This window comes from Marmota flaviventris, chromosome 9 (assembly GCF_047511675.1).
Source record: "Marmota flaviventris isolate mMarFla1 chromosome 9, mMarFla1.hap1, whole genome shotgun sequence".
NCBI classification, from domain to species: domain Eukaryota; kingdom Metazoa; phylum Chordata; class Mammalia; order Rodentia; family Sciuridae; genus Marmota; species Marmota flaviventris.
In genome coordinates, this window is record NC_092506.1 from 51256749 (window position 1) to 51270615 (window position 13867).

Genomic DNA, 13867 nt, shown 5'->3' on the forward strand with positions numbered 1-13867 from the left:
AACAAAAACCATAGCACTAAATAAATATAAATATATTATATATGTAAATATATAAATATAATATATATAAATAAATATGAATATAAATATCTAGAGACTGCAAAACAAATACTATAGGGGATATATATATATAGAATCCCAGTGGCTTTTAAACAGCTTTCATTAAACCATTTATGACTTTGCTCATAATCTAAGTTCTCCTTTCCTCTCCTCACTTTTCCTCTAACACATGGAAAATTCTGCACACAAAAAAAAACTAGTCTGATTTATCTGTTTTGTTTTACTTAAATCCTTCACATTACACTTTAATCATTCTTTCTCTTATGTTTTTAGGAGATCATGTTTATAACCAAACTTTTACTTCATTGGAAAACAAATGATTTTCAAGTACTATATTTAATAGTCACTTTGTTTTAACCTCATGTCATTGCTCAGATTTTCCCCCCATGTTGCTAAATCTAAATGATAAAATAGACTTCATGATAATTAGTGAATAGTAGAAATTACTTTATCCATTTATAATTCGTAGTTACATTCTCAGTTCTTTTTTGATTTTATTGCTGACTCATGGTATCCTTTAATTGTATCCTTTTTTCTATCTAGTTAAGAAAGTTCTTCAGGGGAATGCTACAGAAAGAGCAGAGTTCAACTGCAAAAGGCACCAAGTTTTCAAAAATAAAATTTCCCCCCATGAGAGAAATATGTGTTCCATGGAAGAATATTACATTTAATGTACTTTGGAAAGAAGAGCCTTCATAAAATAGGAAGGCCTGCGGGATCCACAGAGGAACAGAATATGAAAGGGCACAATAAGATTTCTAAGTTCAACTTTCAGGGATAAAAATTAGAGAACACAAATCTGAATTTTGACTTCCCACTAATGGACAGGAGTTAGAGTCAAGATACAACAGTAAGAATTTTGTAAAATTATGCTTGGATTTTTCCTCCTATTTATTATGCTTTACATACAGTTTTCTAGTAAGAAAACTCTGGAAATGAGGAAGACCATGTAACTCTTTAGGGACTACTCTGGAGAGAGTAGGGGCATTATACTTTGCTTTCCAAGTCATTCTCAAAGAAAAGGGCAAATGTGCTAAGGAAATATGACAGAATTCATGAAAAGAGCAAAAAGCCCTCTGGGGTCTGTAGAAAGAGATTGGAAATGTGGTCAGTGATAGGGTTAGGAATCCACCTCTTCCAAAAAGACACTAAAAACAGAGACGTTCTGGCAATAAGTTTTTTTGAAGCAAGGAAAAGAGACTGAGGTAAGAGGAAGAGTGAGATCCTCCTAAGAGATTAGCTGCTAATTTCAGGGATTTATGGCATATAGGATTATTCAGTACCAAATGATTCAGTACTACAAAGTAAAGAAGAAAAATCCCATTGCAGACTTCTTGCTGATGTTATTCATTTCCAAGCTTATTGCTAACTACTTCAATTATTCTAAATGTTAAGAATATATTTAAAGGTTTAAATTATATCTATTTCTACAAACAGAACATTTTCTTGTGAAAATTTTAAATCCAGTACAACTAAAAATAGCATAAGATTGCTTACCTCCAGGTTTATAAGACTGGAAAACTTGATCAGGCTTTCTTGTCTCCAGAAGTAGGTCAAACATATACGTTGACTTGACTCCACCTAGAAGAAGTCCCATTGGTGTATCTTCTTCTCCTTCATATGATCGTTCTAGATAATCATGAAACTCATCATATTTAACAAGGCGACAGCAATCCAAGGGTATTACCTCTTCTAAATCCATCATCTAGAAGAAAACAACCCAAGCAAGAGAAAAAAAAAAAATAATAGTGTTTAGTCCTGTGTGTGATAATCCTATTAATTAGTCAATAGTCTTAACAAAATCTATGTAGTTATGATTTGAATCAAAGACATCAAAGCTATGGAGACAACTTAAATGTGATTTTTAAATGACCATGTTTCAAATCATATACTATGCACTAATATATTTTAAAGACTTTTATTTATTTATTTTAAGAAAAAGGAAAAAGAAGTTTTATTGCTTCGCTAGCAAATAAGAAACATGGAGGACTCCTGTCCCAGAGTCTGTGATTCTCCCCATCGGGAGAGAGTTATATCTTCCCCCCAACAGTCAAGGACCAAACTCTGCCTTGAGCCAGCTAGGCAAGCACTCTGCCACTGAGCTAAATAATCCCCAACCCCTGAATAGAGGGTTTTTAAAAAGATGATTCAAATGCTACATTCTACATGTCCACAATAAAGACTTTTTTATATGAAAAAATTAACATTCTAAACTTTAGATGGACTCAAAATCAATATATTACAATCTACTGTAATTACTAAGCTAGAAACACATGGGAGAACAACAACCAAGTAGAACACGCATCTTTGGTTTTTTGATCCAATATATAACAGAATTGATAACTTGACTATCTAGTAATATCCTACTAGACAGGAGAATGCCATAGCTCTTATAGCCATCATAAAGATTATGGTTTCTATTTCTTCTAAGTGTTATCTATTCCTCTGCGGACATAATCTTTACTATCAGTCTCCAGAATACCTACAAAGCATAGTTTGAGAAATTCATTTATAGATGTTCCTCTAGCTCATGTCACTAGTAGATAATGTACCCTGGAGGCAACATCTCATGAATGGGAAACGAGCCTCCTGGAGAAACATAGTAGGACTGCTAAGAAGTATTCAATGTCCATGAAGGGGTTGTGTTTACGACTGTAAAGGAAGATCTAAAGGCCTTAGTGTGTACCTCTTGATCTCTATTTCACTACCTCCCACCCCCAGAGAAGCAGCTCTATTTTGGGTATATAAGATTGATCTCTCTTTTCTGTTTGACTCTTTGTGAACTTTTACTTCCTACTTTCGAGATAAATATTTTTTTCCTCCTAATTAAAAAATGGATGAACTATCAACTATCCTTACTGTTATAACACTAATTGAACTTACTGTGTAAAATTGTATTTTGTTAAGTTATTTTTTCCACTTTAGTCTAATTTGGTTTTACCCCTGTTTTACAGAGATGATGCTTAAGTCCAACACTAGGTTTAAAGGATTTTGCTACAATGAGGTAAATCCAGAGCCATCCATCCATCTTACTGTTTGTTCCTTCACTTACTCATTTACATACCCACCCAATTTGGACTCTAATATATACCAGGAAAGTATTAGAAATGAAATAATGAGCAAAACCAGAATAATATTCGCTTTTCATGTGCTTACAGACTAGAGAATAACAGTGATATTAATTAAAATAGCCACACAACAAAATGTAAAAATTTCGACATTGGTAAATGCTTTATAAGAGCAGGTATATAATACAAACAGTTCTCAAATTTTAATATACCTAAGAATCCCCTGGGATCCTGTCTAAAATGCATTATTCCCAAGTTGAACACAGAAATTCTGATTCATTTGTAAAAATTAGCATTTTTAAATAAGAACATTATTTTTATTGTGATTCTGATACAGGTTATGCACTGGCTCACACTTTGAGAAAAGTATCAGCTATCTTGTGAGCTGTTTTTAGTTATCTAATTAATCATACATATAAAATATACAAAATGATAAAGTATAGAATTTTTCTCTAGGTAATGAATGCCTAACTTTAGTTAAGTTTCTATTAGGTTTTTTATGGAAAAGGGAAACTTTTCATTTGTCAAGAACCACAAATGATATTTTGAATAATCCGGTAAGAGTGCTTCTCTATTTACCTTTCCAACCCCACAAGTAACTTTTCATAATTCTTAGAACAAAATGTAATATCATTCCTATAAGGTATCATAATTTATTTTGTTATTCTGTGCTCTAATTCAAGATAACGTAAACACAGTACTCCTTCTTTTTGTTTCTTGAACATGCCAAGCACTTCCTTTACCTCAGAGCTTTATGCATGCTGCCTTCTCCACTTAGAATAATGTTCCCCAAATATCTCTATCCTGGTTAAGATCTCAGAATAAGTTATTTCAAAATATTATTGATTTAGCTTATAAAGAATCAATGCAAATTGGGATGTTTAAATACTATTTTTTTCTAATGTGTTATAAACCCTATGTGGGTAGTAAACATCTTTTTCTGATATCTCTAATGCTTCATATAGTAGCTACTTAATAAATAGCTGCTAAATGACTGGAAAGAACAAATAAATATTTTGTTTTTAATTATAATTAACTGGCTTTCAGAATAAGGAAGTTCTCAAAATCAACTGAGTATATTTCCCAAAGAAGAATAAAAGAGAACTGAATTAATGGGCTATAAATTTATTGCAAGAGCTTACATTACTATTAACTATAATAAAAATTTAGGAAATTATAATAATGTTATATAAGTTTATCAATAATTAAATGTGATGAATAGTAAATAACAATTATTTAAAGTGAAAAATACAAAGATAAATAAATGCAACTAAACATACCTTATAAGCCATTTCTACTGCTTCCTTTAATGTCTTATCCTTATGAACCTCCAATTTATTTTCCATCATTACTTGTTTTATAGGATGTGAACAGAATAATTTTATCTAGAAAATGTAAAATATCATTAACTTAGGATCAAGAGTCAAAGCTTAATTGTTTTATAGATAGCATTTTTCCTAATGTCAAAATACTGTCATTAAAAAAAAAAAATCTAATCTGGCTCATTCTCTTTATATCCATACTTCTCACTAATTGACAGTAACTCTCTCCCTTTCTTTTTTTGGTATTGGGGATTCAACCGAGGGGGTGCTTAACCATGGAGCCACATCCCCAGCCTTTTTTATTTTTTATTTGAGACAGGGTCTTGCTATGTTCCTTAGAGCCTTGCTAAATTGCTGAGGCTGGCCTTGAACTTATGATCCTCCTGCCTCAGCCTCCCAAGTCCCTGGGATTACAGATGTGAGAACTGTGCTCGGCTGAGACTATATCTTAAAATAATTAAAAATGTTAAATATTGTATACTTCTTTGTAAGTATGTATCATAATCATTCCAATTCTAAGTAATAATCATTCCTCTAATGATAAATATTCAGGTTGTTTTCAGTGATAAAATATCCTCTATGATAAATGTATGGGTCGTTTCCAATTTTGGAAAATACTGAGATGAATATGCTTCTATTCATGAAGTATCATCATTTTATTAGGTAACATTTCTATAAGAAAAATTATATAAAAGAATATGAATTTGCTTAAGGTTCTTGATAAATACTATTCATAAAAATTTTAACAATTTTTTAGCAGCATATGAGAATGCCCACCTCACTGCAGCTTCACCAGCACCAAGCACTGTCATTACGTAACTGAGTTTTTATATATCAAATCAATTTTAGTTTTATAGTAGAGTTGGTATACTATTTAATGATCAAGATTGTATGTGTCTGTAGATTCAACCAAATGAGTAAGTTATGAGAACTGTTAAGCAAATTTAAATAACACTTTTCAATTAAAAGTAAAATTGATGGAATCTAACCTTGCATGTATTACGCTCAATTTCCCGTTGTCTCTTTTCTTGCTCTTCCAATTCTCTCTCTCTCTGCACCAAGTTTTTAATGTGTTCTGGGTATTCATCCACTTCTAGAAATTCTATCCATAATAAAAACAGAATAAGACAGTGTCAATGAAATTGGGATTCTTTTGTTCATGCTTTTCTACTATGCTCCCTGTCATATCCTATTACTCTGTACTCATGGAAATGTATTTCAGTTACATTCTTTCCTCAACTTGGAACACAAGCTTATTCTAGGCAAAGATGAAGAGGTATTGCTAGTCAGGCTCATATTTTAAAAAGCCACATATTCATTGAAATTGGCTTCTGACTCCAGGAGACCTTGAGCATGTAAACTAAGATTTTAGAGTGAAAAGACCCCTCTAAAATTCAAAAACAAAACCATTTCTAATTTCAAATTGTGCCATCACCATCGAATTGTGTAACCTTGGGCAAGTTTATGTCTTCAGACTCAGGTTTCTTTATACCTGAATAGCATCTACCCCACACAATTATTGTCTGGGAGAAAATAAAATTTGATAAATGCCACTGCTATTGTAGTTGCTACTACTACAAATACTACCTATTTGTTATTATTCTGCACTAGTATTATCTTTCCTTTGTCCTTGAAGTAATCTTTTAGTTGCTTTCTAACCAGTATTATCTTTCCTTTGTCCTTGAAGTAATCTTTTAGTTGCTTTCTAACCAAATAAGGCTGAGTGACAAAACTGATAACTTTATCTATTACATTTCTCTCTGCATACTGTCATTTGAAAAATAACCAGTTAAAAGAAAACAGAATACACAAAAATTATTACAAAGACCTACATACAAATTATTTAAGGAAGCTTTTATAATAATTTTAACTTCACATGTAACTCAAAGTAATAATACAAGTATCATTAAATAAGGAGAACAGTTGATACCAAAGGTTCATGTCTCCATAAAAGGTAAAAATGCAATGGTTTTAGAAATGAGTTATAAATTTAAAATTATTCACTATATATCATATAGCGCCCTCTGGTGCTTTATAACAAAACTAGAGCTTAGGGAGTAAAGGCTAGATCTATACATAAATTACAAAACTGGGTCAGCCTCCAGACTAACTGGAACAAGTTAGTCTTTGATGTACAGTTTCTTTATGATATAATAAGAATGATTACTTGTGTTCTTAAAACTCACTAAATAGTAAAGTCTACATTAAATTGTTTAATAGTTACTGTATGACAGATCCTAGATATACTTTTGGTAGAAAGATTATTAAGTTCTAAGCCTTCTATCAGCTGACTCCACAATTTGATGAGGGCTCACAAAAAATGTGAACAAAAACACTGTAATGCTAAAGATTCACTAATAGTATGACAGTTTCTAAAAAAGTATGTTGAAATCAAAGGCAGTGATTGTTTTTAATTATAAAATGAATATGGGCAAAAACTTCATCTCTGTATGTATCTACATATTCATACACAACCCTGTTAACAATACTGCATGAATCAGTCAAAATTAGCAAGAAAAAACAAGAACTGTAATTTTAAAAGCAATTATTACCAATAAGTAAAAAAACAAAAACCAAACAAACAAAAATATACTTTACATTTAGAATTATTTCTGGGATTCTTACTAACATTAAAATGTATTAAATGAGAAATTATACCCCATTTGATTCAAATGTATGATATGTCAAGATCATTGTATTGTCATGAGTAACTAATAAAATAAATGTAATAAAGGATGCATATTAGAGTCATACAAACTTACTTGCTTTTTAATAAAATAAGCAGAGATACTTCACTCTAGTTCCTAAAAATGTCTATAGAGTGTTTCAGGTCATCTAGGGATTCCATTTTTTAGATACTAACAAACCCCAAAAGCTTGAAATTGAAGAAAATAATGGCTAAATTTGAGTTTTTATCACATGTAAGATATGAAGCTAAATTCTTAAAATGTTATTTCATTTTTATAACAACCACACAAAATGCTTTTATTAATGCATTTGACAGATGTGTAAAGAAAGATTTTAGAATGGTTAAATAACTTGCTCTAGGACATGCAGCTGGTTGAGTTATGAGGACCTACACAGGACTGGAATTATTATCACTGTACCAAAGTGCACACAATTCAAAACTTACTGCAAAAATAAATATCCAATTTATTTAAGGAAAAATAAGTGTTACCTTGTTCTTAATATACTTAAAAAATTTAAATTTTTTTCCAAGTGTTTTTACCACTTACTTTAAAAAAGTCTTTATAATTCTTTCAAGTATTTAAAAAAACCTATTTTTCTATCATTTAAAAATGGTTATGTGGGTTTACAAAACTTGTAAAAGAAATGAGTTTATACTATAATTAAAATCAAGTCAAATAACTGTAAGTTAACATACTTGCATTTCTTGTTGGATCCTTCAGTCTATATATCAGCATATATGCATTTGTGGAGCTAGTAGAAACATAAAAAAGATTAATAGGGACAAAAAGTAACAAATATTCATTTAAAATTGTGGGTTTTTAAATTTCAAACAATCACAAAGCCATACCACTATTCAGATACATTACAATTTAAAGTATTCCAGAAAGAGGAAAGTCTACATTTTTTTAATGACATATTTATGAAAAAATTCTTTATCTCTTCTTGGTAACATAGTAAAGTGTTCAACAAAGCCATGTACTGAAATGAGAACTGTCAGTCAGCAAAATTTTTTTCTGGAAGGAACCAGAAAGAAAAATCCTTAGGCTTTGTAGGCCAGATGGTCTGTGTTACAACTACTCGAAATATGTTCTTGTAGTGTGAAAGCAACAACACAACCTATATAAACAAAAGACTATGTCAGTATTCCAATAAAACTTTATTTCTAAAATCTGGAGAAGGGCTGAATTTGGCCCATGGGCTGTGGTTTACAACCCAGGGGTTAATATTTGAGAATAAATACTTGGGAGAAGTTAGAGTTAATTTAAACTTATGAACACTAAAAATTACCTTGCAAAAGCACTGGAATAATATCCTCTGCTTCCTGAAGATCCACCATGTGTTTTCTTAATGTCTTCTTGTGTTATCTAAAAAGTTGTTATATTATTTTGTTTTGTAAGATCTATGGCACCATTAAATTAAGGCCAATATATAATCCAATCTATTAATTAGAGATTTAGATGCTACACAGATCCTCAAGAGGAACTAGATATCAACTAAAAAGGAACTAGATATCAATTAAAAAACTTAATGATAATTAGTGGCTGCTTACCAGCCAGTCAGTTCTAGTGTTCCTAAAGACATATGAAGCACAAGGAACACATGAGAGGGCTCAGGGCAAAAGAAAAATTAGTAGTCTATCTTGGGAAACATTCACAAGCTCAAACAAAACAAAGAACTACAATAAGCAAAAGCAAGAAATTTACTGAAAATGAAAAACTTATTTGAAGCGGGTCTTGAGATAACATCATTATACAGATATTTCCATTTTAAATAAACCCTATTGTTGGTTAGAAATACCCCTACTCCTGCCTTTCAGAGCACTAATCTGAAAGGACGCCTTACCCGGCTAACATGTTGATCATTGAAGCTGTACCACTGCTCATCACTGAACGACTTTATACAAGCATAATAATGACCACCAGCAGCACTCCCCGAATGAACCATAACAGAGAAAAGCTCATAGATCAAGGAATTCTGAGGGAGGAAAAAAACCAAAAGTAATTCAGAGAGGAAAATCACAAAACTCTTATTTGACTATTTCCTTATCTCTACTAACATATAGAGATATTGATATTGTCTTACCTATCATAGGTTAACTCTTCCCTAAGATAAAATTAAAATGACAAGTCACCAAAAAAATTTTATATCTCACAAATTTTACTCGGTGTATTCCTTCACATTTTAATTTTACGATAACCTTTGGAACTATATTTATCTATAAATATGAACTTAGGTAAAAAATTAAAGAACATTCTGAAATTAGAAGCACCAGCTAAGTACAATTTTTAACATGCACAGTGAACATCAAGAAATCTCATATGAAATACTGTTTTTTTATTCAAATAAGATTCTATTTCCTTTACAAAAGAGCTAAGAGCTATAATAATTTGGAACATTTTCTAATGTGCTTATGTAGTATCTGTGATAGAATGATGTGTTAATCTGATATCTCTCCCTTATATTAAGAATGAATTCTGAATTCTATCATATCTATAATAAAATTATTTCTTAATAATGTCCTCTTCAGTTAACAATTCTTCACAGAAAGACAGACTATTAAAGCAATGTTGAAGTTATTTTTGAAAGAAAATAGAAATAAAGGGATTTATTTTAAAAAGAGATGATTTACAAACGAATTGCCTTATATTTATGGCTATCATTTCTTTCAGCAGCTCAGACACTTTACAGGTCCAAAGATACTTGGAGATACTAAAGATCTTGCAGACCAGTAATTCTTTTACAAAAGGGACAGGGAGGAAGATGGAAATAAAAGAAAGGTAAAAAGGTTAAAAAGGCAATTTGATATGAGAAGATTCCCCAGCTGCTACCAAGCGAAATTTTTTTAAAAGTTCTTTTTAGATATACATGATAAGAGTGTATTTTGACATTCTACATACATGGACTCCAACTTATTCTAATAAGGATCCCATTCTTGTGGTTGGTTGTACATGATATGGAGTTTTACTGGGTGTGCATTCATATATGAACATAGGAAAGTTATGTCTGGTTTTACTATCTTCCCCATTCCCATAGTCCCTTCCCTTCATTCAACTTCTATTCTCCACCTCTCCCTCATTGTGGGTTATTAACTTTTCTACAAGAACTAGAGCTTCTCTTATCCACCTCCCCCCTTCTTCTTTTTTCTTTTTTTTATATTTATTTTTTTAGTTGTAGTTGGACACATTACATTTGTTTTATTTATTTATTTTTATGGGGTGCTGAGGATAGAACCCAGGGCCTCACGTGTGCTAGGCAAGCGCTCTACTGCTGAGCCACAACCCCAGCCCCTTCTTTTTTCTTTTTTGCAGTACTGGGGATTGAACCCAGGTCCTCACATGTGAGGCAGGCACTCTACCCCTAAGCTATTAAAGCCCCAGCCCTAATTCTTTAAGAAAAGGCATTTTTTTCCTCTGAGAAGTCTCATAACACTCAGTTTATCTTAAATAACTTTAAACTGACTGTAATTAATACTGAAGTTTCTAGAACAAATTTTAATTATGCCCGAAAACTTCCTTGTGTAGTTAAATTTTATTTCTAAAACTAAGATTTACCATAGTGACAGAGGCTTCAGAATTTACTTGCAATCCAGAATTTGTTTTTAAAGCACTAAACAACTTATGAAATGCAAAACTATCCATAATTTATCATCATAGGTTTTTCATGCATCAGATCTTTTAAAAATTACCTTTAGAAAGTGTGAATAAACAGATTAAAATTCCCTTAAAAGAACGTGAGATGAGACAAATACTGGATGCGATTGAATTATATGAATAATATTTTATTATATGTAGACACCTTTAAAACCTGCATCTATACATTTTAAAAATTTCATTATAATTAGCAAAGTCAAAATATAATTATTTCCTTGGAAAATTCTAGATAACAAAGGTACACTGAATCGCCTTCCAAATCAGAATTACATAAACATACATATATAAATAAAAGATATTTATCATAAACCAAATATAAATATACAAACATAAACAAAAGATAATATGGTCTATATGAAAGAGTAAGGGTTCTCAAAAGCAGCACTTTTAGTTCCAAGTCAAACTTGATTGCTAAGAGGTAGAAAGGGGGGTTGGGGCTGTAGATCAGTGGAAAAGTACTTCCCTCGCATGTGTGAGGCACTGGGTTTGATCCTCAGAGACAAATAAAAATAAATGAGATACTATGTGTCCATCTACAACTAAAAACAATATATGTTAAAAAAAATAGAAAGGGGACTAAGAGTGATTTTATCAAAATGTAGAATGATAATTTGTAAATAAAATTACTTAAAAACATATCTATTATTCTATTTTAATGTTATTAACAAAATGATAGATTCTCTTAAATAAAATAAAAAGGGTATAAAACTTCAAACACAGTACTGGCAAACAAATTTAAAATTTCTAGATTTGGGTAGAACAACAGAGAGGCACAGAGACTAAATGATTTGCCCGAAGTGATATAGCTTGTTACTGTCAATGTCAGAATTAAAGCCTGGGATTATGTGAACTTCTCATGTTGAGGTCCAATAGTGAACATTTTAAGCTTTGTGGGTCATACAATGTTTGCCACAACTATTCAGTTTTTGTTAGGGCACTCTACAAGACATAGACAATATGTAAACAATGGAAATGGCTTGTTCCAATAAAACTATACTCACAAAAAACAGGGAGCACCAAGTGACAGAAATGAAAGTTCAGAAAACACCAAGCAGGATAAATCACTACCGCTCCTCACAAAACAAACAAACAAACAAATAAATAAACCCACAAAAGATTTTTCACATTTAGGCTTATCATGTTCAAACTGCATAAAACCAAAAACAAAGGGAAAAAAGTCTTCAAGGGAGCCAAAAGGGAAGTAGCACCTTACCTCAAGAAGAACCAAGATAAGAATTACAGCATACTTTTCATTATAAAGCATGCAAGCAAGAAGAGGATAGTGAAATATTTCAAGTGTTGAAGAAAAATATTACCAGCAGCCTAGAATAATATATTCAGAGAAATAATTCTTCAAAAGTGAAGGAAACTGGATAGAAATCAGTTTCAAAGGAAAAGTAAAAAAATCTCACAAACATGAGGACATTTAAAAACAAAGAATCAAAGAGTCACATGAGAAAATATCTCAATAAAAATGAAAATAAAACCAAAATATATCAAAACATATGGATGTGTAACTAGTAAGGCGATTAGATTACTTCACTGGTAATGTTTGGTAAGTCTACCAAACATCTGAAGAAGAAATATACCAATTCTCTAAAATCACTTCCAAAATGAGGGAACACTTCATAATTCTTTCTATGAGCCCAACATTACTTAAACAAGATAAACATTTTACAAGACTGGAAAGCTACATACCTATGCCTCTCATGAACACAGATACAAAATCTATAACATACTAGCAAATTAAATTCAACAATGTCTAAAAAGAATTACATATCACAACAAAATAGGATTTGTTCCAGTTAAATAAAACTAATTCAATATTAGAAAATTAACCAATGGAATTCAAGATCAACATATCTAATCCCCATTCATGACAAAACAAATTAAAAAACCACTAAACAAACTAGGAATAAATGGCAAACCTCCTTAATATGACAACGAATACCCACAAAAAAATGTAGAGCCAATATCATACTTAATGGTATGAGACAGAAAGCTTTCTCCCTAAAGTATGGAGAAGGCAAGGATGGGGGGATGGGGTCTCTCAACACCCCTAGTTAATGCTATATTAGAAGGCTTACTGAGTACAATAAGACAAGAAAAAGGCATACGTATTGGAAAGAAAGAAATTAAACTGCCTTAAGTTGCAGATGATATGAGTATTCAGAAAAACAGGCCGATGGCTAGATTGGGCTCTTAAATCATAGTTTACCAACTCTTACAACAATGCAAGGTTCATTATGTCATGTATCCACTTATCCATTATACAACAATTCCTATTCATCTATCTGTGGTGAATGAGGTAATTTAAAAAGGCAAAGATAATAATGATCATCACATTCAACCATCATTAATTACCCCATGCCCTCTCCCTTCCCCTCCCACCTCTCTGCCCTATCTAGAGTTCACCTATTCCTCCCATGCTCCCTCTCCCTATCCCACCATGAATCAGCCTCCTTAAATCAAAGAAAACATTCAGCATTGGTTTTAGTCTCTTTTATTGTTGAGTAATATTCCATTGTACATATGCCACATTTTTTTTTTTTAAATCCATCTATTGAAGGGCATCTAGGTTGGTTCCACATTTAGCTATTATGAATTGTGCTGCTATAAACATTGATGTGGCTGTGTCCCTGTAGTATGCTGTTTTTAAGTCCTTTGGGTATAGACTGAGGAGAGGGACAGCTGGGTCAAATGATGGTTCCATTCCCAATTTTCCAAGAAATCTCCATACTGCTTTCCATATTGGCTGCACAAATTTGCAGTCCCACCAGCAGTATATGAGTGTACCTTTTTCCCCACACCTCACCAATACTTATTGTTGTCTGTATGCATAATACATTCTGACTGGAGTGCATTTCTCTAATTGCTAATGATGATGAACATTTTTTCATGTGTTTGTTGATTGATTGTACATCAACTTCTGAGAAGTCTCTCTTCAGGTCCTTGGCCCATTTATTGATTGCATTATTTGTTTTTTTGGTATCTAGCTTTTTGAGTTCTTTATATACCCTAGTGATTCGTGATCTATCTGATGTGTGAGGGGTAAAGATTTGCTCCCAAGATGTAC

The 13867-nt window shown here is 31.8% G+C and overlaps 1 protein-coding gene across 3 annotated transcripts in view; it reads right to left on the reverse strand.

Moving 5' to 3' along the window:
- The window catches only part of Usp47 (ubiquitin specific peptidase 47), a 103938-nt gene that overhangs the window by 19730 nt on the left and 70341 nt on the right, over nt 1-13867 (reverse strand). For all 3 annotated transcript variants that reach the window (XM_027942261.3, XM_071616386.1, XM_071616385.1), the window contains exons 12-17: nt 8984-9115; nt 8429-8505; nt 7836-7891; nt 5440-5552; nt 4409-4513; nt 1558-1765 (exon numbers count right to left, since the gene is read on the reverse strand). In XM_027942261.3, the coding sequence (XP_027798062.1) occupies nt 1558-1765; nt 4409-4513; nt 5440-5552; nt 7836-7891; nt 8429-8505; nt 8984-9115 (691 nt within the window). The remainder of the gene's footprint in view (nt 1-1557; nt 1766-4408; nt 4514-5439; nt 5553-7835; nt 7892-8428; nt 8506-8983; nt 9116-13867) is intronic.